The 27,670-nt window shown below is 39.3% G+C and overlaps 1 protein-coding gene across 1 annotated transcript in view; it reads right to left on the bottom strand.

Moving 5' to 3' along the window:
* Window positions 1-9,782: 9,782 nt before the first annotated feature.
* ALDH1A1 (aldehyde dehydrogenase 1 family member A1) overlaps window positions 9,783-27,670 on the bottom strand; it is a 52,203-nt gene continuing 34,315 nt past the window's right edge. Inside the window, exons 9-13 of the mRNA XM_080820711.1 lie at window positions 26,631-26,815; window positions 22,453-22,617; window positions 18,345-18,502; window positions 15,017-15,091; window positions 9,783-10,403 (exon numbers count right to left, since the gene is read on the bottom strand). Coding sequence (XP_080676837.1) covers window positions 10,331-10,403; window positions 15,017-15,091; window positions 18,345-18,502; window positions 22,453-22,617; window positions 26,631-26,815 — 656 coding nt within the window. The 3' untranslated portion in view covers window positions 9,783-10,330. The remainder of the gene's footprint in view (window positions 10,404-15,016; window positions 15,092-18,344; window positions 18,503-22,452; window positions 22,618-26,630; window positions 26,816-27,670) is intronic.

Here is a 27,670-nt window from a genome sequence, read left to right on the forward strand (position 1 = left end):
CATGAGATGTTGCAAGAATCAAATACAATAAAGTGTGTGTAAGTGTCATATAAAATGCAGCAAAAATGTGAGCTGTCATGAATAATTTCATAGTTAATGATTTCCAAGCCAACTTTTTTATGAATCAGGGACTGTGAGCTGAAAACCGGGCAGAGCTAGTTACTTACATGGATTCTCATAACCCTCCCAAGTTTTCACTGTTCTATCTCCATCTCACCGAGCAGGTGAAGAAAGTGAAACCTAGAACGGTTATTCTACCCAAAGTAGCTCAATTACTCACATCAGAGGCAGGAGCTGGCTCTTTGAAGCAAGTCTGGGCCATGCTAGAGATACCTCTTCTGTGCAAAATCTCTGTAGTATTTCTTGGAAGGATCAGTGTGCCTGCCTGGGTTCAGAGGGACATGTTTCTGGGGCACCTGGGTGGCTCAGTCGGTTAAGGGTCTGCCTTCAGCTCAGGTCAGGATTCCCGGGTTTGCTGGTTGAGCCCCACATCGGATTCCCTGCTCAGCAGGGAGTCTGATTCTCTACCCCTCCCTCCCGCTGCTTGTGCACACATTCCCTCTCAAATAAATGAGTAAAATTTTAAAAAGAAGAAGAGCAAGAACAAGAACAAGGACAAGGGCAAGGACAAGGGCATGTTTCTGATCTGCTTGGCTCACTCTTCTCCACCTGCAGCCCGGGCTTTGCTGAGCAGCTCTGGTTCCCTCTGAGGCTCTATTCCCTCGTCCCTGGCTGCCACACAGTGGAAACCCAGACGTAGAGGACTGGGAAGGGCAGATGGCCGAAACCAGAACTGTGCCAAAGGCAACATATATGACGTACATAGAAGACACGTTTTTCTGGACGTGTCACCAGAGCTTGCAGAAGCCTAGGGTCTCAGAATACAGATTCGTTCTGTAAGTTTTTTTTGGACTTCTAATCAGTGTCAAGCCCAGTGCTGGAACTAGGAACGTGGAATAAAAGCAAAGCATCCCGTCTCAGGTTGTGACTTCGCCCTCTGATGTGTGAGGCAAGCAAGGAAACAGAGGGTGACCGCTAGGTGAGATCAGCCGAGCGCGCTGGGGCATACGGAGGGGAGGCGACTGGCTGGGAAAAGCCGTAGACATGTGGGCGGTCGGGAAGCTTTTGGATTAAGGAGACCGTTGACTTACATCATGAAGAAGCATGACCAGAGTCAACATTATAATGAAATAGTTCTTCCTCCCCCTTCAGCATCTATACCTACAATCTCCCTGTGCTTTCATTCCTTATTTCTACAAATCTTACCTTGATTTTTCCCTTAGCTATCACGTGGCTCTAAAAAAAATTCTTAAATCTAAATATTTCTTGCCCCCCCCCCAAATCTAAATATTTCCTCTTCCACCCTTTTCCTTAAAACTTGATTTGATTCAAAACTGGTAGTCCTTTGTTGTTGGAGGGAATGAGCCCTAATAAAATTCTTTGATCTTTGAAAAGCAGCTGCGAGTAGCCTAAGAGTCTTGGAAAGTTACAGAAGTACTATAATCAGTCCCCTTGGCTGAAGAAGACCTTGGATGCTGGAGTTATGGACCCCATTGTCTGAACATCACCGAGATGGGGACTGTTTCATTGAATGACAGAGATGACAGCTTCCTCGTGTGCTCCTTTGTGAAAATGAATGTCAAGGAGGCATGGACGGGCTTCTCTACCAGCTGTGTCTTGGGAGGTTACCTGCCACAAAGACCCCCAGCTTATGGGTCTTTCTGCCAGCAGACGTCAATAGGAGTATAACAGAGAGGTCTCAGAGGTCTGGACTTCAACGTTAAAAAGAGGAAGAAAAATTAAATATATGTTTGAAGTCTGAAAAATCTCAATGACTTTTCATGGAATGTTAGTGCAAAGGAAAAGAGTAAATGTTGCTAATAATATTGCATAGTTTGTGATTGTTTGACTGGGCTTGGTGCCCAGTTCTAGTTTTACTGGTTAAGAATGAGCGGGATTATGTGGTGAGACTGCCTGGCTTCCTATTTTGATGCTGCTACTTCCTAGCCATATAAGTTACGTTTTCTGCTCCTTCCCCTACAAGTTGAAGAAAGTAGGTCTAATGTCCTTGTTGAGACGAGGCAATGAGCTAGTTCACGGAGTGCACCTACAGTAGGGCCTAGAGTGAACTCAGTGGTCCGCAGTGGGGCGGAGCGTGCTCTTGGGCCTCGCGGTGTCGTGTGGGGCTGGGGGATGTTTGAGGTATGACCTGGTGTTCTGGGGCGGCCACCCTTCCACTCTGCCCGCGGGTTGGCGGCACTACTGAGTGCCGCAGGGTCTAGCCTGATGGAGCAGCCTTGCTCATTCAAGCCTTTGTTGAGTGTCCAACAAAGCAAGTCCAACAGCCTTGTCCTTCAAGCCTTTGTTGAGTGTCCACCGTGGATGCTGAAGGAATTGTTTCTTCTGTTTTCTTACATCTAACCGAGAACTTCAGAGGAGATTCAGTTATGCTTCCAGAACTATCTGCAACAGATCTTCCTCCTACTTACCCACCCTTTCATTGTTACCCTGTTCTCACACTTGGCTGGAGGATGATAAGACGTGTCAACCCTATTCATTTTTTTTTTTTTTTTAATTTGACACAGAGAGTAAGAGCACACAAGTAGGGGGAGCAGCAGAAGGAGAAGGAGAAGCAGACTTCCCACTAAGCAGGAAGCCCGACACGGGGCTCGATCCCAGGACCATGGGATCATGACCTGAGCCGAAGGCAGACGCCCAACTGACCTAGCCACCCAGGTGCCCTCTATTCAAAATTATTAAACAAAAAAATAGTGAACGTCTCTCTAAAGATACATATCTTAGGATCTGTCAAGACACTTCCCATTACCAGTGGTAAAATGCGTCCATATACTTGGCATGTATTATAACTTAGTAGACACAATAACTGGGATGAATCTCCATGGAATTATGCTGAGGGAAAAAAAAAATCCCCAAAGATGACATACTGAATGATTCATGAAATGACAAAACTAAAGAAATGGAGGACAGTTTGTCAGGGGTATAGACTGGAATGAAGGTGGCAGAGACACCAGTATGATAATAAAAGCAACACGAGGAATCCATGTGGTGACGGAAAGTTTCTGTGTCTTGTCTACAGTGACATCAGTGCTCCGGTCCTGCTACTGTACTACAGTTTTACATGCTGTTGCCATTGGGGGAGGTTGGATAAAGGGCACACCAGATCTCTTTTTATGATTTCTTACAACTACATATGAACCTACAATTATTAAATAAGAGGTTAACTGAAAAAAATCAAACCAGTGAATTTACTGTTCATTTTAAGATTTTTCTTTTTTTTTTTTTTTTAAGATTTTATTTATTTATCTGACGCAGAGAGAGCACACAAACAGGGGGAGCAGCAGAGGAAGAGAGAAAGACAGGCTCCCCACTGAGCAGGGAGCCCCGTTCAGGGCTCAATCCCATGACCCCGGGATCATGACCTGAGCTGACGCTTAACTGACTGAGCCACCCAGGCACCCCAGGATTTTTCTTTGTTAAATGTTTATGGCTTACCTTGGGGATTCCATCCATCTTATCATACTTCATACATTTGCTGTTTTAGTTCCACGATTTTCTTCTCCACTAGATTTAAGCATTGTAGGAGCAGGATCTTTCCTTTTTATATATATGAAGCAAATACCCTAAGGCATCTAGAATTGTGTTTGCACAGAACAAGAACTTAATGCTCGTCATGTCTTTCGTAATCCACTGTATTTCGTAGACTTCCGGTAACTGTTAAGTAAACACATATAATGGATTTTAATTTTTGTAACTATATCAAGACAGCCTGCTTTACAAGTGATTGAAGCTGATTTGCATTACTTGAAGGCTTAGTAAAAAAAGCTATCACTGGAAGTTTTTCCTTTTTTAGACAAAAGGAGTAAATTCCAATAAATAAAATATCTGCAAACAAAATATAACAGTGGGTGTTACATAACTTCTTTTACATAAATGAATAAAATATAAATACATAAATACTAAAATAATTAAATATAAAAATAAATGAATTAAAATAAAATAAAATAATTAAATATAAAAATAAAATACAGCACTGGCTGTTACATCTCTACTCAAGTATCGATTTAAACATCTACAGTGCTGCATGGGGCACAGGCAGTGGGACAGAACTAGGGGTTAAAATACAGAGGGTCTTAACCAAACCCTGCCACTGGTAATTTAGTGATATTTCAAACATCACCCGATTTCTCCATGCCTCGGTGAAATGAAGTTATTGGGCTAGAAAAACACTACGTTCTTTTCTAGCTCTGACATTTTGTGGTTGCATGAATGTGAGATGACTGAACATTGAACACAAATGCTAAGCCATGTGCTTTTAAGTCCCCTAATCCTCGCTGAATTCATGTGGGTTGAACCTCTGAATCAATCACCGGGTGACCACCGTCCGTCCCTGTGGGCTCCCATGCTGCATTTGAAACCAGTCTCTTCAGTTTGTTGTTCTCTTAGTCACGCTGTCCCAGACTATTAGCTTAAGGATTAATCATGAGGACTAACAACTCAGGGGTGAAAGGCAGTTGAGTTCATTTCTTTAGAACTAACCCCACTTTGGTATTAAATGTATTTAAATTTGTAGCCTCAAATCTAAGCCAAGTTTTTTACTCACATTTTCCTCCACCCTGGTCTTTCTTTGATAATGAATTTTCACTTGTGTCTGAAGGAAAGATAAAAAAAAAATGGATGGGAGGGATGGGTATATCATAATTAAAGGGCCCTCACTGAGGGTAGCCTAACAGTTAGGACCCAGGAAGACAGAGAAAGAACATATAGAAGATACAAAGTCAAGGTCAAGAGAAAGCTATTTAGTGTCTAAAGAAACTGTTATATCGTTGATATTGTTATTGTTAATTCATCAGTAGACGAGTAACGTGTATTGAGTAGTTGTTACATACTATGAACCTTACATTTTTGCATTTTGCAAACATTATTTCACTTAATAGAATAACCCAGTTAGATAAGTCCAGTATTAATTCCTTCTTACAGATAAAAACAAACAAACAAACTGGAATTTTAAAAGGCTGGTTATTTTGTCCCAAATTCCAAGGCCACCATAATTGCTATGGTGGTTGCTTTTGATTGCTAAGTGAGAAATGATTGCTAAATGAGAAAGGTTTGGTAATTAACCTAAGATAATACCACTAGTGAGTGGTAGAACCAGAGTTTAGCATCTCTTTTACTCCAAAGGTCAAGATCTTCCTGCTACAATTGTACTTTGAAAGTAAAGTCATTTAAAATGTTTCTAAGTGACTGAGAGATTTGTAACCAGTTACAATTAAGGTGCCTCGTTAGACGTCATTAGAATGTTGGCAACCTGTTATTATGGGAAAGTATTCAAATAAACAAACTAGGGAATGAAATGAAAAAGGACAGTATTGCAACAATGCATACAAGAAATAGGTACTAATGTCCTCAAGGGAACATCGAGCTTTTCTTCAAAATTGTCCAAGGGGGAACCCATGTGTATAAAATCTTTGACAATTTATGAGGAAAGATGGTAATTAATAGTCAATCTTGAAATGAGGTAAATACCTCATTTCTTTAGAGCTACTTAATCCCCCTTTCTGACTCTTATTAATTTAGTGAGTTTTATGTGTCCCTTAGGTTTCTCTCCAGACCAAGACATTATTGATCAACCTGGCTGAATGTTAGGTATGTTTACGAGTTATGCTGCTGTTATTAAGGAATAATAAAACAAAAGAAAATCATGAAAACCAAATGTAATTCATGATCCTTGATTAAGTTTTGGATCACAGGGAAAAAATGCCATCAAGGACAATAGTGGGACATTTTGAGAAAATAGTGCGTGGGTTGTGTTTTGGATACTAGTATTTGGTCAATGTTAATTTTCCTGAATTAGGTAATTTCTATGTGGTTTTGATAAATTACATTGAAGAAAAAAAACCCCAAAAGAAATTGAAGTATTTTGGGGGCAGAGGGGCATGATGTCCAAGAGTTATTCTCAAAAGTTTGTCAAAAGTTTGTCTCAAGAAAAAAGTGAATCTATAAAAAGAATGGGATGATGAAGTGGATGAGGGAAAATATTAGAAATTAGTGAATAAAAGATATATGGGAGTTCTTTGCACTGCTATAGCAACTCCTGCAAAAGCTTGAAGTTATTTTAAAATAAAAAGTTAAAAAAAAAAAAAAGATGGGATTTGGAGGGAGACAAACCATAAGAGACTCTTAATCTCATGAAGCAAACTGAGGGTTGCTGGGGGGTCGGGGGCGGGGAATAGGGTGGTTGGGTTAGGGGCATTGGAGAGGGTATGTGCTACGGTGAGTGCTGGGAAGGGTGTAAACCTATGATTCACAGACCTGTACCCCTGGGGCAAATAATACAGTATATGTTAATTTTAAAAATGGGGGAAAATGAACAAAAAAAGTTTTGTGCTTTCATATTTGGTACATTCTTCTAGACTTGGTGAATCTTTAAGTGAGTTACTTGACAAAAAGTAAACAAACCAAAATCTTAAAATCTGGTGAAACCCACTGAAGGTATACCACGTCAGCCTCCTAGAACATTTCTATAAAACTCAGAGATGTTTATTTATTAAATGAAATGAGATCCTGCTTGTGAAACTAGTGAGTACATCGTACTAAATCAAACATGTGATAAGCATTGCTATACCTTTGCGAGAGATCATTTGGCAAGAAAGTTGACTTCCTAGGGGTTTTGGAATGATCCAAAGTGTTTACGGATGTCACTGTTTTTCCCTGGGATAATCCCCCCATTCGGAATCCAAGGGCCAGCTTAGAGACAGGACAGAGGGCATTCTGAAGCCCCCACCAAGAAGTCTGTGGCCATTACTACCCTTGTGCAGAATTTCAGAGTGATAATTGGGCCATTTCACTCTCATTTGTGTCCTGACGCAGGATCGTATCTTCCAGAATATCACAGTCTCAGCATGCTACAAGAGTAAGTCTCTGTGCCCTCGTTGCAGTCACTGAATTTTGGTATCTGGAGAATTCAGCCATCATCTCCAGTTCTCTTACCGGTGTATTCTTTTACCACCAAAATGGAAAGGCTCAAATGCATGTGCAGAGAATATATAAAAAAGAGTTCCAAGATAAATCAGAAAATGAAATTCTAATTGGGAACTTGTGCTTTATGTGAAAACATAACCTGGTGGTATATGCATACTTCTAAAGGTCCAAGTGAAATGAGACCAAAAAAAAAAAAAAAAAAAATGCATTACCCAGGCAAAGGGGAGGTTCCTCACTCCCTCCAAGTATATAAAGAAATCGTCAAAATCCCCTACATTGAGTTAGCTCTATTTTGAATTGGCCACAGAAAGTTTTAAGAAAAATATTTTCCTCCAATTTCTCCTTGGCTATTACAATATAATGCAGAAAGAAGCATGTATTCTAAAAAAAAATGGGGTAGGGGGAAAAGAGGCGGGAAGCCACTAGGACATTTGAAAATCTGTGTTGTCTGATCCCTGACATTGCCTCTGCCTGAGCAGTTAGTTCTAACTTTGGTGACTCCGTTTGGTATTCCCCGAGCACAAAATACTTTCTATCATGTGGATAACGAGGACAATGATATCACATTAATGATTACAGAACCGAGTTCTTCATGATAAAATTCCTTATTATATTTTCTGTAGCACATGGGCTAATAAAATACCCTCTAACGTTTCAAGGTTGGAAGAATTACTGCCAGCGTAGCTTTATAAATTGGAGGAAAAGAAAGAAAAATAATGTCTAGAGGCGCGGGACAAGCCAATATGAAACAGGTATTTTGTTTAATCCTGTAATCTCTTATTTATACAATGAAGATTTAATTTTCAAATATTTAAACTTGCTTCTGGCTTTTGTCTTTCACCCTCTTTGTTTTACATTGTAGAATGTTCTGGTGGGTTGCCATTACAATATTAACTTGTCTGCCTATTAATTTATTTATGCATGGTTTTAAACACATCTTTTAAAAAATGTAGACACTGTCTGGCTTTGGGAAAACACAGCCCTCCTCTGTATTTGGGTACTTTTTCTTCTCAACGTCCAAAGATTTTTCAGTTCTTCCCAGGCCTTTGATTCCTCCAGTTTTCAAAGTGATAATTGTGTCCCACATCTTACAAGATAGTCTGGATTGCCAATCTTCTAGGCCCACACAGTTCTGAAAAACTTTTGCAGCTGGAGTTGAAATTATTTTGGGTCTAAGAAGCCAAAGAATTCCATTTGTTCACACATTGTGGAGCTGTACTGTGACAGCTGTTACATTTCCTAACAATAGTGGTACTGAGGGATCTACTACAGTAAAATGATAAGCAATTATGTTTATAAAACCTGAATCTGGAAAAAAATGTTATCCTAAACATTATTAAGCTAAAATTTTGGGTTGCTGAGTTAAGAACATTTTGGAATATGTATACACAAAATATTCACTTATTTTTACTTTCTACGTGGGAGCCCAGACAGAAAGTTCTTTGTATGAGGGCATAAATATGTAACTTCTTCAGTGTCCACAGAGGACAACTGTTCCGGTCACTCCTCCTTGATCCCCAGCGCTCTCCCCAAACACTCAGTGCTAATGTGATGCTCAGAACAGCACCCTCCAATGTGGGTCCCTTAGTGTTAATAGGTATTAAATGAGGGTGGGAAAAATGGAAAGTGTATGGTTAAATAAATCTAGAAGAAAATCCATATGAAACAAAACTGAACAAGTTGTAGGACTTCTTAGAATCTAGAATACACCACTGTGCAATCTGAAACTCCGAGAGGAAAATACGATAGAGAATTTTTCCAATTTTTTTTCCAGAGGAACATGTCCTGAGAGAGTGTTACAGAAACTTTTCCCTCTTCATTCACTGCAAATCTGCTCATTATTAAGTCTCAGATCCGGTGAAATTTCCTTCATGAGGCTCTTTTCAGTTCCCTCAGTGAAAGGTCATCCCTTCCCCTTTGGTATATTATTACCATGCTCTTCAGATTCCTTGAATTCTCATTCCCTTTCAATGCCCCATCATTAAATTTTTTTTTTTTTTTTTTTTTTTTTTTTTTTGTATAGTGTCTTTGTTCTCCACTAAAGCAAAGCATCTTGAGGTAATGGAACATCCATTATTCACTTGTTTGTGTGTCTGTGTGTGTTTAATAACACCTAATGTAGCACCCAGAATCTTCTAGAAACTCAGTAAATATTTGCTGAAAGACTGAAGTCACCCACCTACCTCAGATGTTTGTTGTTGATTTCAAGAATTCCTCTGGAAAGGAAAAATAAGTTTCTTTACCTATTTGAGAATGAGTGGATTTGACTTTTATTCTTTGTTTTTTTAAAGATTTTATTTATTTATTTGACAGAGATCATAAGTAGGCAGAGAGGCAGGCAGAGAGAGAGAGAGAGGAGGAAGCAGGCTCCCCGCTGAGCAGAGAGCCCGATGTGGGACTCCTGAAGGCAGAGGCTTAACCCACTGAGCCACCCAGGCGCCCTGATTTTTATTCTTAAATACATCTTGATGTCCAATTTAACACTGATTTCGAGTGACAGGAAGAGTAAATAACCATAAACAAAACTTCTACTTAAAAAATTCAAACCAGAGGCACCTGGGTGGCTCAGTCAATTGAGTGTTTGACTCTTGATTTCAGCTCAAGTCAAGATCTCAGTGAGGGTTGTGTGGGATCGACCCTCCCCGCCCCCTGCCGGTCCAGCTCCATACTCAGTATGGAGTCTGCTCCTCCCTCTCCCTCTGCTCCTCCCAACTCATGCTCTCCTTTCTCTCTCTCATATAAATAAATAAATAGTCTTAAAAAAAATTCAGACTTAACAAAAATCATGCAAGGTTGTTTTTATTAAGCTTTATGTTTAGGTTACAGCTAAGTACTTCAGGCATTACTTCCTTTGACAAGCAGACACATTCTAAGAGACATCTCAATAAACTCCAGTGACTTCACAACTACTGGGAACAGAACACCATCTATTCTGCAGTTCAAAGGTGTGTTAAGGACTTTATGGGGTCATTAGAGAAAGAAGCTACATGACAACTGGTCCTCTTCTATAACATGATTATCCTGGACAAGTAGCTACAAAGAGAAGCGCATTGCTATTACAGAGTTTGGAGAGATCTTACATCAGATCCGTCCTTTTTTTTTTTACAGATAGGACTTGGGGGGGGGGTCACATATCAGAAGATACAAGATTCTTTCAGAATAAGCTACATGTCAAGTTTTCTATGTGTAGTTTTAATGCTAATATGATTAGCTTATGTTTAAGAAAAATCAAGAAAAGAACAGTTTTGTATTTAAAACCCACTACAATATATTAGTGACTGTAGAAGATGCTTAGTCGTTGAGGATGCTTCACTCCATTCTTGTGCTTTCTTTATGAGTTCTTCTGAGAAATTTTCATTGTGACTGTCTTGACCTCTGTGTATTCATGGAGACCATATTCTCCCCTGGAAAGAGGGGGAGAAACCCACAGAAGTTAACACAGCAGTGAAAATGGACCATGGTCCATGGTTTAGTACAAATTTGTTCTTGCCTATCTGGCTAGGGACAATGGAAAATATTTTCTGTGTACGGAAGCATTTCAAATAGTAGCCAGCCAACCAGAAGATATCTGGTCTTACATAAATCCCCTTGTGGGGAACCTTTTGAAGCTCTTTTTATTATTTTGCATTTTAAATGACTATGTGCGTCCTGTTGATTTTCACATAAATTGTCCAGTTTTGACATTGTTCTGTTTGACTATAAACAAGCTCGCCCCAAAAAAACCCAGACTGTTCAGTCCAACAAGCATTGTAACATTTCTAGTTTAGGTTCGAATAAATAAGAGAGATATAGTACAAGAGGAGAAGTCGTAATATATAATCACTTGAGTGGTGCAGTAAAACTATAAATTCAAGTGGAGCTTAGCTCAGCATTTTTATTGTGTGTGATTGGCCCAGAAGTGATGACGGGGCATTTTCATGCTAACGTGCCCTGATACAGTTTGAAACAAAATATTTTCTAGCTGTATGTAGTTTTAGTAGTATCTCTTGATTTGGGGGAAAACAAAACAAAAATACTGACCTTTATTGTTAGAGTTTGTTTCTTTTTTGTTTGTTTCGAGAGAGAGAAGAGAGGGTTCACTGGTCCAAATTCAGACCTTTGGGCTTTTTGTGGTTTCAGGGGTTTTCTACTCATTCAGCCCCTGCCATTTGCTTATATAACTCTTAAATCCAACCCAAATGATCAAGAACTCACCTGAGTCAACCAGTTAGCATCCTGGTACCTGTTATTGGGTTTATTGAGAGCTCCTACCAGTTTTGGAAACTGTAATTTACTCTCTTTTGAAGAAATGACTAAAAGCCTTGGGTTCGTTATTCTCTATATTGTTTTGGTGAGAGGATTGAATTGCACGTACGTAGCGGCACTCTTAAAATTATAACTCGGGCACATGCAGGCTGACAGAGGAAAATGATCTCGATCCCTTCCCACCCCTCCCTTCTGGTGATGGAGACAGGTATGTAGAAGACAACTTTTTCTCCTGGGTAACCTAATCCTCTTAACGCTGATTATTTTCTTGGGCAATTAAGCTTCTGAAAATACCTTCTGAAAGCTTCAATGAACATGTTCTTCAAAGTAATTAAAGGACTTAGCCTCAGTTGTCTGAAACCCATTAAAGGATAATATCTTAGTAAGTATTTTATCTCACAAAGTTAGATAAATTAACGCATGATTTTTGCCAATGGGCTTTCCATTGTATTTCAGGTGACGTGGACACTTGAAACTCTCGGGAGAGTACTATGTGTGATTATTGTCTTACTCCGGCTGAACTAAGTCCTGCTCCTAAGTATCCCGACGCATAGACATTCCTGTGTCTGTGATATATAACACAAACACGTCTGTTTGCATTTCTCTCTATCTTGGGCTACTACTGGTTCTGTGCTTCTAAAATCCTCAAGGTACCAGTCACCGGGGCCTTGTTCGAATGCTGATTCTGTTTCAGTAGGTCTGGAGAGAGGCCTGAGATTTCTCTTTCCAGCAAACCTCTGCGGGACACTCTTGCTTCTCACCCGGGTCCACGCTGTAGTGATTAGATCCCGGTAAGCAAGTTACAACTTTCTCTCTGTACCCAGAACACAGCCTGGTGCCACTTCAGCGGGCACAGGGATAATGTTCACTGCACTGAACTGGAGCATATAACCGAACAAATCCATTCACGTGCTTTCTCCGTAAGTCTGGTAGTTTATAGCACTTCCATGCTCCCCCTTCCTGCAAGGGACAGGAGGAAGGAAATCTCTTGTGAGGTGCTAAGAACTGATTAAGTTTGCGACGGTGTACTAGTAAAGTCTCCAGTGACTTAGTTCACTCAAGTGAAAATGAGCACAATTACACAAAGGAAGGAGTTTCTACCATTTGACTCATTCCAGTGCCAGCACCATGAATGGAGACCAATCCCAAGTTCAGGGACTTAGTATTACCACCACGCTGAGGTCTGCGCACCGTTCGTCTTGGCTCTTTGAGGACTCTGTTCCTAACTGATCAGTTACACCCTTCTATCTTTAAAGATAAATTGTAATTGAACTCTTGGGAGTCATGTAAGGTTGCTGCTCCAGTAATTCTCTTTAAACATCTCGCAGTAAATGACTTGCTAATTAAGTTGGCCAAATTTGGGTTCAGGTAGACATTAACAGCATCCTCAGCCAGAATTTTTGCAGTAAAAAAATTACAGCATAACACTTCTTTGTATTTACATAGATGTAGAAGGAAATTATATTCACATAGAGAATTTTAAGAAATTATTGATGTTTGATTATTTTTCCATTTCCCTCTCTTAGTGGATTTCCTTATGCCTCAACCTTAAAGTTGGACCAAACTGTATTCAACAAAATTGATATATTTGGTCTGCTTTAGTCATTTGTCCCTTATGATTCTTTTATCTTCAGCATTCTTAGGGAAATGTGTTAGGTAGCTGGGCCAAGAACGAGTTAACCCTTCTGCAGAATAACCTAACCTTTGTTACAGCTTTTTGTACAGTAATTAGGGGACTCCCTAAGAATGGATATTATAAAGAAAAGGAACCAGGGAAGGAAGGAACCATTTGCCAAGTCCCCACCTGGTGACAGAATGCTATGGGATGGATACACAGTGTGTCGCTGGACTCTCAAACAGCCATCTTAAGAGGATTGTTAGCATTTCCATTTTAAATAGGAGGGAACAGAGGCTCAAAAGTTGGACAGCTTGAAACAGGCTGCATAGCTAGCAAGAGGTGCAGCTGGGATTCAAGTGCAGGTCGGTTAGGATCCCATCATGCTTCCTCTATGACGCCATGTTCTTTTTACGAGTTGAGCTTTTGCCACTCTCTCCCATTCTAAAGATATCCATGGTTTTTTACTGCTTCCTCAACAAAAGGTAAGCCACTTTTCTTGAATGCAAGACTTCTTAATCTGTATCCTATTTAACTCTGAAATCATACTCTCCAACCCCATAAATCCCCACCAGACATCAAAGTTCACTGACTTCTCCCCTCTGCCCCCCACAGTGCGCCACATGTAACCTGCTGTTGAGGAACGCTCCCTTCTCTGCTTCCTGACATCTGACATTTGTTGCATGGCCTAGATCAAGTCCTGTATTTTCTGTGAGGTCTTTTCTGACTCTGCCAACTGCCAGTAAATTCTTATTGACTGAGTTCCCACAGGGGTTAAAACTATAGAATCTTAAGTATGGAAAGGAGCTCACTGAGTCTCTACACTTTGTTCTCCCCGTCCTGTTCCCACCCATGACTGCTGATCATAGCTGACAGATGAAATCGTGAGAGGTAAAGCAATGCCGTGAATGTTCTATTCCGGCGGTGCCCAGATTTTCTGTCCCTCAGTGCTGTGCTCTGCATTTTATCTGCTTTTCTACCTCCACGACTTACGAACTCCTTGTCTACGAACGTTTACTTCACAGTGTGAGGAGATGATTTTGCACAACTTATCCTTTTACAAATTCTTGCTGCCACCACAGTTACATGGAGGATGGGATGTGGTATCGTGTGTCTCTAACTCCTCGGCCCTAATATACAGAGCAAATGCTTAGTGAACATACATTGAGAAGGAGGATGAATCATTTTATGATTCTTCCTTTCTACTGGCTCCCTGAAGATGATTGCTTCATTGTAATTTTGCTGATTTATTTAAATGACAAAGTAGATGCCTATTTAATGCATTCATGACCTTTAGAAACTAAGGCTCGTCCTTACTTGCTATTTACAGAATGAGCAGCTTTCCTACGCTTGATTCCATGAGGTTTGTATAGGATGTGTCTTTATGACTTTTAAAACGTATCGATATATACAAGAAAATTTTGAGATGCAATGGTTAAAGCTGTTTGAACAACATTAACCAAATATATTGCTACCACTTTCTGTGTATACATATGTACATGTACGTTTTTAAAGAGTCTATATACCCAGGTTTCAAAAGCAACTTGAAGGCTTGTAAATGAATTGATATATATATTCTCAATCTAGTCATGACTATAAAACATCTTTTCCTCAAATTTCCTTTTTAGTTTATATTTTAGTGAAAAAAGAACTAATTTGGGTAATTTAAAATTTTAGATTCCATATCAAAATATTCCAACAAATGAGAAACTTCTTACACTGAGAAGCTTTTTGAGATAAAGACACTAATTTACTTTTTAAAGAGGTATATTCAAATGACTAGACTGTCATTATATTTTCATATTTCTTAGTCATCAATGTGTAGTTTTGCTTCCTTTTGGAAATATTTCCCAGATAGATTCCATTCTTATACATAGCAAGAAACTCTAAAAGTAGGCAATATCTCAGTAACCAACGTAAAGTGCTTAGTGTGGTCTCTCATGAACAGTAGGAGCGTAATATGTTACAGTTCCCTTCTGCCAACACTTTTTTGCACTTATGGGCTAAATCCAGCATTTAAAAGCTATTTGACAGTACGAATCTCTAGGAAAGAACGGAGGCAGGTTTTAATTCAAGTGGCAACTACGGATCGATGTGCTGGAGTGACAGTCGTTTTGATCAAGGGAAGCATTTATCTGAATAGAAAGTTATTCTTACAGTTCTCTTCCGTTTCCGGACATCTTGAATCCACCGAAGGGACACTGGGCAGATACCACGCTATAGCAATTCACCCTGGGAAAAGAAGAAGTATACTATAGACCATAACCCACGAAATAACTCCTGAATCTGGAATGTTAACAACCTTAACAACCCTGCTGATTTCAATACAACATACTCATTGTTATTTGTTTTTTAAAGCAGTACTATAAATTAGAATGCAGTAACGTGTATGTACTGCCTAGAAAGAAAGAGAATGGTGCAGCTGTGTGTGTGGATAGCCCTTCTGGTGTCCCTGAGAAATTGTAGTTTGATTTATAGAAGACAGAACCGCCGACATACCATAGGAGAAAGGATATTGTTTGCCAGAGAACTGGTGTTTGTTGGGTGGGTGTTTTTCACTGCCTATATTCATAAGCTTTATAAATCCCTTGAGGATTGTGTACGTAAAAGGCTAGAATTAATTATCTTTTGCAATTGTAATATGTATCACATTACTCAGTTCACTTTTTCCATTAATTGTTTTAATAAATTACTTTAACAGGCCTTAGCAGGAGTTGGGTTTCACTATTGATTTGTTTATCCCGTGCCATAGTTCATAAAATGTTTAAAAGATAGTCTGTGAACAAACATAATTACAAAAACATGAATAATTAGAAGTAAAGGAAAAATTATGATAAAAGGTCAAGACAAGAAAAAGAATACAGTTTTGCAGGGCATGAGCAATTTGTTTAACTTTCAGTCTCCTGATGGCCAAGGTGAACAGCAAAATTTAATTACCTATATGATTCTCATTATACATAAGGAGAAAAAACACAATTTAAAGGAGAAACAGGTTCTTTTAAAATATTTCCTCTCCCTTGATGTTACCATAATAGGAGAACAACAATGTGACCCCTAGATACATTGTATGATGCATGGACGACTGACTATGAACATGATCCGGAGATAAAATTCAGACTTCTCCTCAGTTAAAGCATTTACTGTCCCAAATTCCCAGAGCTCCATGTATCCCACTGGACCACAGTTTCTTTCAAGTCTCTCTGGAGCAGGGTTCCTTAAATAAATGTATGCTTTCAAAACACAACTTGTTTCAGCTTTGTTTAATTGTTCTTCCGCAAAGCTAGATCCCTACTCTGAGATGATGAGTAAAATCAAGCAACCCTGGGATTCAATGATTATCCTGAAACACCAAGTGGAAACTATGTCTGGGACAATGCCAGAACTAGAATTATGTTCTAGAATAAATAGCAATAAGAATATGCCTCTGTTTTAATAACAGAGGAATTCCGGACTGGGGATTTCCACACCACTGGGCAGAACGATGTCATATGCTCAGTCTAATCGAGCAGGCATATAACATTCCAAAGTCAAAAACCTGAAACTTGTCCTTTTTAAAAGGTGCAGAAAATGAGTTTGCTCTTTTGACCCTGTACTGGAAATGAAACTATTTTAAGTAATTGGAGAACTAAGAAATACTCAGAGAAAACTGTTAATTTCAAAATAATCAACTTTGCCAATTGATTCTCCTTCCACAGCCTTTTCTTGTTATAAAGGAGGGAGGTTCCAAGCCCAAGACCCCTGGCTTTGCCCCCCGAGTACCCAGGTGATACTGAGAAAGGCGTCTGGCTTCTCGGAACATATATTTTCTCCTCTGTACAATGGAAGTGGTAATAGCTCACCAGGTTATTATTTTTTTTTTTTTAAATATAATGTCCTTCTGATAGTGGTTAGTACGTAGTAAGTTTTTAGTAACTGGAGACAATATACATACATCTAATAGTAATGCTGAATCTTATTAATAATTTTATCATAGGAAAATTACACTTTAATCCCTATCCCTCCTGGTTATTTAAGAATTTGCTTGATTTTAAGTCTCTGACAGAAAACATCCCACTACAGAAAGAATCAGACTTTTCAGCATTTTCTGTGTTCTAGTTGCACAGAGAATCATATGGGAGCTTTGAAAAATATTCCTTACATAAAAGTCCACATTCAATCCCAGAGATTGGTACAACTGATGGATTTGAGGGTCACCGTCCTCTGCCCTATCAGTTTATTTAATTTTTAAAACTCCCCAGATGACTCCAAGGCACAGCCAGGGTTGAGAATCACTACTTTCAAGTCAAATAGGTCTGCCTCTCAGCTTTGATCAATGACTTAATGTCACTAATTAACAAGCGGGGACCACATCAAACTAAAAAATTTCTCCACGGCAAAGGAAACCATTACCAGAATGAAAAGACAATCTATACTGAATGGGAGAAAATATTTTCAAACCATACATCTAATGAGAGACTGACTCCAAACTACATAAAGGACTCCTACAACAAACAATCACAAAACAGTCCAACAAACAAAATGGGGAGAAGGATCTACACAGACATTTTCCCAAAGAAGATATGCAAATGGCCAACAGGCACATGAAAAGATGCTCAACATCCCACACTATCAGGGAAATGCAAATCGAAACCACTTGAGAGATTACTTCACTCCTGTCAGAATGATTAGTTTCAAAAGGATAAGAAATCACAGTGTTGGCGAGGACAAGGAGTCAAGGGAACTCTCTTGTGCGGTTGGTGGATATGGAAATTGGTGCAGCCACTATGGAAAACAGCATGGAAGTAGCTCAAAAGATTAAAAATAGAACTGTCCTGTGATTCAGCAATTCTACTGCTGAATATTTACCCAAAGGAAATAAAAATACCTCTTTAAAAAGATATATGCACCCTATGTTAATTGCAATGTTATTTGTGATAGCCAAGATATGGAAACAACCAAAGTGTCCATTAACAGATGAACGGATAAAGATGATGTGAGATATGTGTACGATGGAACACTACTTGGCCATAAAAAAGAAGGAAATCCTTGCCATTGGTGACAACACGGATGGACCTTGAAGGTATTACACTAAATAAGTCAGAGAAAAACAGATATCGTGACTTCATTTACATGTGGAATCTGAAACACAAAACGTATAGAGGGACACACTTCCAGGTATAAAATAAGTCATGGGGACATAATGTACAGCATGGCAACTACAGTACACAATTTTGTATTGCATATTTGATAGTTGCCAAGACAGTAAATCTTAAAATTTCTCATCATAAGAAAAAAAATTAATTTTGGAGAGAGACTGATGATAATCAGACTTATTGTAGATCACTTTGCAGTATATACAATTACCAAATTATTGTGTCGTACCCCTGAAAATACTACAGTGTCAATACCTCAAAAAATGTATAGGACATAAGGAAAGAACAAAGTTCAAAGTAACATGTTAATGTGACTAACATTGAAAAGATGATTTTATGTGGATTCAACTTACCACACTGTCCCAGCCTGCAGAGCAGAGGAGACTGTGATGGCTTTATCAATATCTTTGGTAAAGATTCCTGCTGATAAGCCATAAAGAGTGTTATTTGCTCTTTTGATCACGTCATCTAAAGATTTGAACTTCATGATTTGCTGCACTGGTCCAAATATCTATACCATAAAAAATGAAAGAAATCAAAGTAACAGGTTAAAACTAAATGGTTTTCAATGGCATTGTAGTTTTATTCCCCTACAAGCTGTCGTAAATTAAATTAAAAAAAAAAAAGAAAAAGAAAAAGAAAACCCTCTGTTCACGAGGTAGATTATTTATAATTCCTAAATGCACACTAGCCTTTCCTAGTTATATAGTTATATATCATATCTCTGGATTACATCTTTTTAACATTAATTACCTTGTGCTCATCAAATATTTAATTGCAATATATTTGTCTAGGAAAATTAGGAAGTACAAGAGCTGAAAACAGGGCCAAGAGCATATGGAACGTGAGGAGTCATATGGGGGATGACTGTTATTTTCAAATATATGGATGGCTCTTGTGTGGAAAAGGGCACAGTGAAGCTGTGAGGCCAACAAGCGGAACATACCAGGAGGGATTCATGTGTTGCCAGAGGCAGAACTTTCTAATGCTTTGCATTGTCCAAACATGGAAAAGCCTAAGAAATAATGAATTACCTAGTGATGATGCTGTTTCAAGAGACACTGGCTGGCCGCTGGCCAGGAGCAAACCAATGGACATAGTGAGTTTGGAGAAATGGGCTTAAGAGATCCTTCTAGTTTGAAGATCCTATCTATATCTAACAGTAACCAGCCACCTAAGCTCTACGGATCTCAATTGCCTCATCTATAAATTTGACTTGACCTAAATTATTATTCATAATCCTCCTCCTAACATTAACACCCTATCACTTTTTAACAGAATGGTTCCCACATGCTCCACGGGATTCTGCGCTGTTAGGTTAGGTGGGATTGGGTGGTAATGAGGTTAGTATGAGCAACAGTCGGTCACATAGAAAGAGTGGGGAATGGTGGTCATGAGAAGTAGACTACACTCTCAAGCCGCCTTGAACTAGCCATGTGAGCTACTTCCTTTCTACTTTGGGCCTTGGGTTTTTTATCTACTACTTAGGATGATAACAAGAATCATATATCATAGTTGACTATGTGGCTCAAAGGAGAGCTCAAGATACAAAAGGCATAAAGATATAAAAAGGTTCAAAAAAGTTTGACATGTTATATTCACAGGGGTCATAAAATATATACAACATGTAGAAACAGAAAATAACTACCATGTCATTATTTAAGAAAATTATTGGATCAGAATTTTTAATTCAAAATGTTTAATTTTATTTAGTTGCCAATGATTAAAACATAATGTAGGAATTGTACACTGGATAAATATTCTGAGATTTTTTTATTAGAAAAATAATACCAGTCTTGGGGTGCCTGGGTGGCTCAGTGGTTTAAGCCTCTGCCTTTGGCTCAGGTCATGATCCCAGGGTCCTGGGATCCAGCCCCACATCGGGTTCTCTGCTCAGCAGGGAGCCTGCTTCCCCCTCTCTCTCTGCCTGCCTCTTTGCCTACTTGTGATCTCTGTCAAATACATAAAATCTTAAAAAAAAAAAAAAAGAAAGAAAAGAAAAATACCAGTCTAAATAGGTGAAAATAATAAAAGAGAGTATTTGTCTCTGGGAAGAAAAGACTACATACAGGCTCTCTTCTTATATTGGAGAGATTCCATGAAAAGAAAACAATATATTGACACTTCTCTCAAGAGGTTGTGAGAATTAAATGAGAATATTTCATGTTTATATTAAATATATTTATATAAACATTTATGTACACATATACACTAAACTTGACAAAAATGAATAGGAATGTCAGAAATATAAATCTATATATATCACATAATTAAAACATTTGTATTTCTGTTATTTCATAGGAATATATTTATGTTTTACATTGACTATAAGGCACTTAGCACTATACCTGGCACATAGTTAGCAATCACTAAATGGTTCTCATTATTAATAAAAGCAATCAAAACTACAGACCAATATCCCTCAAACTACAGACGAATATCAAACTACAGACCAATATCAACTACTGCAAATATTCCTTAAAAGTGTTAGCAAATAGTATTCAGCAATACCTACAAAGAGCTATAGACCATCACCACGTGAGAATCATTCCAGAAATACAAGGCTGATTCAGTATGCAAAAATCAATCAATACAATCTACACATTGGTAGAATGAAAAAGAAACCCCACAAAATCATCTCAGTTGATGCAAAAAAAGCATTTGACAAAATCCATCCTCCTTTTCCTCTCAACAAATTGGGAATTGGGAGGCACTTCCAAAACCTGATTAAGGGCATTTATGAAAATCTCACAGCTAATATCATACTCAGTGGCAAAGAGTGAACATTTTTCCTCCGTGGTAGGGAACAAAGCAAAGATGCTCAGTCTTGCTACTCCTATTCGACATAATGCTAGAATTCTAGCAAATGAAAAAGACAAGCAAAAGAAAAAGCATACAGATGAGAAGGAATATACTTTCTCCTATTTGTAGATGACACAACTGTCTACATACAAATTCCCAAGAAATCTCTAAAAACCTCTAGAATTTCTGAGTCCAGCAACATCAAGAAAATATACAAAATCAGTTACATCTGTTTATACTAGCAATAAGCATATGTGTACCAGAATTAAAGATTCCACTTAAAATAGCTCAAAAAAATACTTAGGCATAAATTCAATAAAACATGTTTAGGACTCATATACTGAAACCTATAAAATCCTTATGAAAGAAATCATGGAAGGTATAAATAAAGACACAGGCCATGTTCAATGACTGGTAGAGTCTATGCGTTAAAGATGTTAATTCTCACCAAATTGATAGACATGTTTAACACAATTCCTCTGAAAATTCCAGTAAGATTTTTAAAATATATGTGGGCAAGCTTATTCTAAAATTTATACGGAAAAGCAAAGGAACGAGGCTAGCTAAAACAATTCTGAAGAAGAATGAAGTGAGAGGATTCAGTCTTCCCAATTTCAAGAGAATTGCTCTGCAATAAAAATAAACAAACTCTCCTGAGATGCAACAATTTAGATGAATCTGTAGAAAGTTAAGCTGAGTGAAAAAAAAAAAATCAATCCCGAAGGGTTGCACGGAGTATGAGTCCACTTATGCAAAATTCTTGAAATGACAAAATTACAGAAATGGAAAACAGATTAGTGGTTAAGGGAAAGCTGGGGGTTAAGGATGGGGGGTAGAGGAGGGACAGGGGTTTGACCCTTAAAGAAACATGAGGGATTCAGGTGCAGATGAAATGTTCTGTTTTGTCTGTTTCAATGTCAACATAATTGCTGTGATATTATGCTACAGTTTGCGAGATGTCACCATTTTTGAAGAAAACGGGGTAAACACGAAGGGGATCTGTCTGCATTATTTCTCATACCCACAGCTGAATCTACAGTCATCACAAAGTAAGAGGTTTAATTAAAAAAAAAAAATCTTGCATATCATGGAGTCATTTTCCAGTTATCTTTGAATATACTATTTATTTGCAGAGGAGAGAAAGCAACAACGAAATGAAGCTCTCTTTTCCATTACTTTAGAGCTGTAGAAGAAGCCCCTAGACATGGTTAAGCATCCTGATCAGTCTTCGACTAGAAATTCTTGCCTGGCCTCATGACTTCCTTACTGTTTTTAGTCTTGATTACAAACAAACATTTATCAGTAAAAGAAATGAAAAGTAACATTTACACCAAAGAAAGAAGTTAAGAGAACTGAGAATTTTATTTTATAGAGATTTATTTATTTTAGAGGTAAGAGAGTGTGTGTGAGAGTGTGTGGGAAGGGGGGCGGAAGGGGCGGGAGAGGGACAAGCAGACTCCACGGGGAATGTGGAGCCCGTTGCAGGGTTCGATCTCGTGACCCTGGGGTCATGACCTGAGCTGAAACCAAGAGCGGTGTGCTCAACCAACTGAGCCGCCCAGGGTCCCCAAGGGCTGAGAATTTCAAAGGGACACTTTGTACACACACGTCGAGAAAACATGGCACAGAAGGGAAGGGAGCAGAAGGGAACGGATTTACCTCCTCTTTGGCAATGCGCATCTCGTCTGTAACGTTAGAGAAGACCGTGGGCTGGATGAAGTAGCCTTTGTTCCCCCACGGGCCTCCACCACACTCCAGTTTGGCCCCCTCCTTCTTCCCACTCTCAATGAGGTCAAGTATTTTTTCATACTGTTCCTTATCGATCTGCAGGAAAAATACCACCCAGAAAGGAAAATAAACGAATAGATAAAGTGTAAGTTTTATAAGGATACTATATTGCCCAGCCTGTTAATGAGGGTTTCAAAATGCTGGAATATTGTTATTAAGTGAAATCTTCCATCAAAACAGCGACAGAGGATCAGATTCATCCTGTGCTCATTCTCCTGACTTTTCCAGAAAGAACACTTAGAGATAAATATTTGTGTTCGGCATTTGTTTTGCAGTTACATAAGCAAAGCATATCAGCCCTGCGAACAAATGTACTTTTTCACACAACTGTCATCTGTTTACAGCAGAAAAAAAAAATGCCTGTTAATGATCAAATGTACTTACTTGGAAACTATAGTCCTGACTGAAATATTGAGAAGAAAAGGAAAAGAGAACTTTGATATTAGGTTTAATTAAATATGGCAGTTGGAAAGGAAATGCTTTCAGGCTTTGAAGACTCCAAGACCTCTGTTTGCTTCTCCTCATTCCCAACAACCTCGTCTGGCCAGACCCACGCTGACCACAGCCCGGGCGTCCTCCCGGCCGGATCCCCGTGGGGCGGTCTCAGTGGGTCTGATCCCAATTTCCAGCGGGTCCTGATTATTAGCATCCTGCTTCCTTACATAGAACACATCTAAGTACATGACAAGAATTACGGAGCCTTAATGGTTTGTTAAACAGTATTTTTTTTTAAACAGTATTTTTTATAAGGAAACAAACAAACAAACAAACAAACCCAAAACTGTTAAGTCCAGAGTTCTGGCTGGGATGCCCGGAGCACCCACCTTCCCTCCACGCACTGGAACTGGGGCTGTGTATTGTCTCAATTCCTATTTTGGGAGGGACTGGGTGACTCTTGGACCCCGAATCACTGGAGAAGCCTTCCCTGTGTCAGGGGTGGCCAGGGTTAAGCTTTAAAGGAAAAAGATCGAAGACCCAGGAGTTAAGGTGAAGGGCCTTTTGACAATTCAACTTGTCTCTTCTCACTACTTAAAAAGTGTCGCTCTTCATCTTTGACCCTGCAATCTCCCCGTCATCCAAATCCCAGAAGAAGGTCTCAGACTAACAGCACACAGCCCCGCTCCCATATCCAAGGAGATTAAGTGCTATTTGAAACCAGAAACCGTTTTCTAAAATTTGGCACAATATTTGGTACAATGTTGTTCAGTCCTTACTGTACGATATTTAATTGAATATTTCAAAAGAAAACATCTCTTCACTTCCAGCAGATTAAGGAAGTTGTCATGTTGGTTTAATAACTGTTGGTCTGATATTTAAATTGCTGCCTAGTATTTACCGCAGCCAGACAAAGCGGTGGTGTTAGTTCTGCCTGGTTAAAATGTTCAGGTTTGCCAGCAACTAGCCAAGGGCCCAAGTATCTCCGTGCAAAGCTTCTCTGGCCTATGCCAAAATATTAATCTCACTATGGCCTCAAAAATCACGATTTTGGAGGGGAGGGCGGTTTCATCTTAAGATGTATTTCCTAAGTTATAACTTCTCCCTGCCTGTGGCCAGAGTGGATATCTGGGGACAGTCCTAGTCTTGCTTATTAACTGGAAGGTAAAGCCTGAAAGGATCTGTTTGTTGGAAAACTTAGATGGTCAGTAACTTCTAAGAATACAGGAATTCATAGTGTAGTGTCAGGCTACCAACAATAGGGTCCTCTAACCAGCAACCCTCGCATTACTTGGTGGCAAAATGCATGTCTTAGGCCTCACCCTAGACCTGCTGCATCAGAATTTGCATTTTTAATGAGATTTACAGGTGATTCAAATGCACAGGAAAGATCCAGGACATTGCACAAGAGTTCAGTCCTAGTGATGGAAGTTTTCAGTTATACCTAGGGACATACTCCATGTAGTCTGGCTAATTTTGCTTCACCGTAAATACAAATCTTCCTCAGAAGGCTTCAGACTAGCCATATCTGGATTTGGCTTTCCTTTTGGCCCTTAAGAACTTCTCAGTAAGGCTAGGATGTAGCAAGGGCTCTTTGCTGTGTGATGGGCCATTAGCTCATGGGCTAGTCTATGAAATGCAATAGGGCATGGCATTGTAATAGTCTCAAAGTATACGTTTTGATGTGTTCGAATGTGCAAATTCTTTAATTCCTTAGGGCTGATGGGTTGAGAAAGAAGACAGTTTGAGAAATGACACTGAGACATCCTTCATATTATTTGGAAACCATAGATCAACAAAACCAATGAGAGTGGATATATGAAGTTATTGATCTGTGATAGTAATTGTCACTGTAGGTATAAATGGAAGCATGCAATTTTCATTTACTCAACAGACATTTGGGCACATACTGTGAACCAGGCACTCAGATGCTTTGTAGAGATTACTGCATTTCACAGCTCGATGACCCTGCAAGATTGGTGTTACTATTTCCATTTTACAGAGGAGAAAACAGAGCCTCAGGGAGGTTAGATTTAAAATCCAACCTCTATTTCGAAAGTCCATCTCTCTGCATTAGGACAAGATGCCACTTTCTGCTGATAATGTTATAACCTTTGATGTGGGTATCATTACTTCTTTTGCAAGTGAAAATACCGATTTTTCCAGGTTTTTAAAAAAATAAATTTTAAAAAGAATGCATATTTTGGTCTATGAAATCAAATTGGAAAATCACTTTACCAATGAAGAAATATAAATATAATGTGATTAAAATAAAACAACATATTACTTCATTTACCAGACGAGTTATTTTAGGGCTCTTAGGTTTTAATATTTGGCATTGCCTAAACCCTAAGGTTTTCCTACTTAGCTTTCTTGGCATGAGCAGGAAAACCCCAAGACAGCCTTTTAACTCTTCCAGAATGTAAACTCCATGAGGTCAGGTGGTGTATCCTTCTTGTTCCTTTGGGCATTGCCAGGTCCTTATCCCAGGGTGTAGCTGATAGTAGCATTCAATAAATTTTGGCTAATAAAATTTGTTTTTGGCTTAGTGAGTATGTTAAGAACAGTGTTCATTTCAAATCAATAGCATGGAACAGTGTATACTTTTTAGTGTGAAATAATAAAGCCTCTACACTTACTGTCTACACTCCAGCAAAGGATTTCTCAACAGTGACCTTACTGGCATTTTGCGGCAGAGAACTCTTAATTGTGGGGCTCTCCTGTGCATCATAAAATGTTCTATAGCATCTCTGGCCTCCACCCTCCTTTAAATGCCAGTAGAACCACTCCCTCTCAGTCACCCCAGTTGAGACAACTTAAAATGTTGTCAAATATTTCCTTGGTGAGGGGCAAAACTGTTCGCAGTTGAGAACCGCCGCTCTAGATCAAGATCCCAGAAGGCTGGAGTAAATTCGGAACGAAAGATCAAGGAGTTCGCGTAACAGACAATGAACAGGTCACTGTGCGAGGATGAGGCAAAGGTAGCCTTTGGACAAGAGAAAGACCCTCTTGTTGACAATGGTTCTAAGAAGACAGAAGAAAATGGGAACCTGAGGGAACAACTGGCCTTTTCCACTGGAAATGAGAAGTTTGCCCCAAAACCAGGACCTCGGGACCTTCTAGAACACTCAGGCCACCACTGGAAGGCTTGTCAGAGTGCGTGAAGGCCGGCGTGAACTGAGAGGCATGCTAGCGGCCCATGTCTGTGGGATGGTAGCTGAGACAAAGGGTTGATCCTGAGGGAGAGAGAAATGCCAGGATTCTACACGAGCTTCCAAGTGGCCAGAGACGGCACGCAGGAATCAGAAGGTGTGCAGACTGAGGGGACAAGACAGTGACAGCCTTTGCTGTTTGTCCTCACCTCTTCGGTTGCCAACAGGCTTCTTAAACTGCTTCAAGACATGAAGCCGGGGCCGCACAACTTCGGGGTGCTTTCTTTAACACTGGGAATTAGTTACTGCTTTTTTTTTTTTTTTGAAACACCAAACTGATACAGTGTGATTCCCTAGGAAGATCTGCAGTAAGGAAATGATCTTATTCAATAAAAAGTGAACCTAAAGAGGACACTTTATTCTTGTCCCCTGTGAATGCTATTTCTTCTTTTGTACACTCACCTGAGGGCCTTGGCTGACTCCTGGGGTCAGAGGATTTCCAAGGACATACTTTTTAGCCCGTTCAACGCTCCGTCGAACAAACTCATCGTAAATCGATTCTTCCACAAAAAGCCTGGATGCGGCTATACAGCATTGCCCTTGGTGGTAGAACAACCCATGGTGTGCAAATTCAACGGCATTGTCCACTGCAGAGGAGACAGTCACATGGAAGAACGGATACTTTTTAAAGATGATGCATGTGTATACATCTCTCTCAGGGGCAGTAGGACACTGTGAGATGCACGGTCAGATGTAGATCCAACCCCCCATCGGCCAGGTGACAAATGAACCTTTCTAATCCTTCATTTGATACGGAAATGTTAGCCACAAATATGGAACCTGAAAAAAGTTAATATAGAGACTACCAAGAATATAGAAATATTTCTTTGTCATTTAGTTAAAATCTGAGGCCAAGAATAATGACCAAGAATATAGAAAGTATCACAAGATCCTATCCCACTATAAAGGATTTCTTTTAGATTTGTTCATTTTGGGGGGAGAGGGGTAGAGGGAGAGAATCTCAAGCAGGTTCTCTGCAGATGGTGGAGCCCGACTTGGGGCTTGATACCAGGACCCTGAGATCACGCCCTGACATGAAACCAAGAATGGGTGCTTAACTGATTACACCACCCAGATGACCGACCCTGTACACGGTTTTTATAAACATCTCTGCTTATCATTAGTTAGATGACTGAATAGCTCAGGCCTCAGATTTTAACTAAATGACAAAGAAAACATGAACTATCTATTGCGTTAAAGAATTTAAAAATATTTTTAGACACCCTGATCAATAGGAAAAGTTGTATTTCTGAAAAAGAAAATAATAGTCAAAATCACTCCACCACCTTAACAGCGCTGTTCTAGAAAAAGCATTTTCCACCTTTATTTAAAATACACCGTATTATTTCATATATGCCCATAAACTCTTCTTATCTACGTATTTGAGATGGTAGGATCAGCCTTAAAAGGGAGAAATAAGTTATCACTAAACCCTAAACAAC

Source organism: Martes martes (genome assembly GCF_963455335.1).
Source record: "Martes martes genome assembly, chromosome: 12".
In the NCBI taxonomy this organism is placed as follows: Eukaryota; Metazoa; Chordata; class Mammalia; order Carnivora; family Mustelidae; genus Martes; species Martes martes.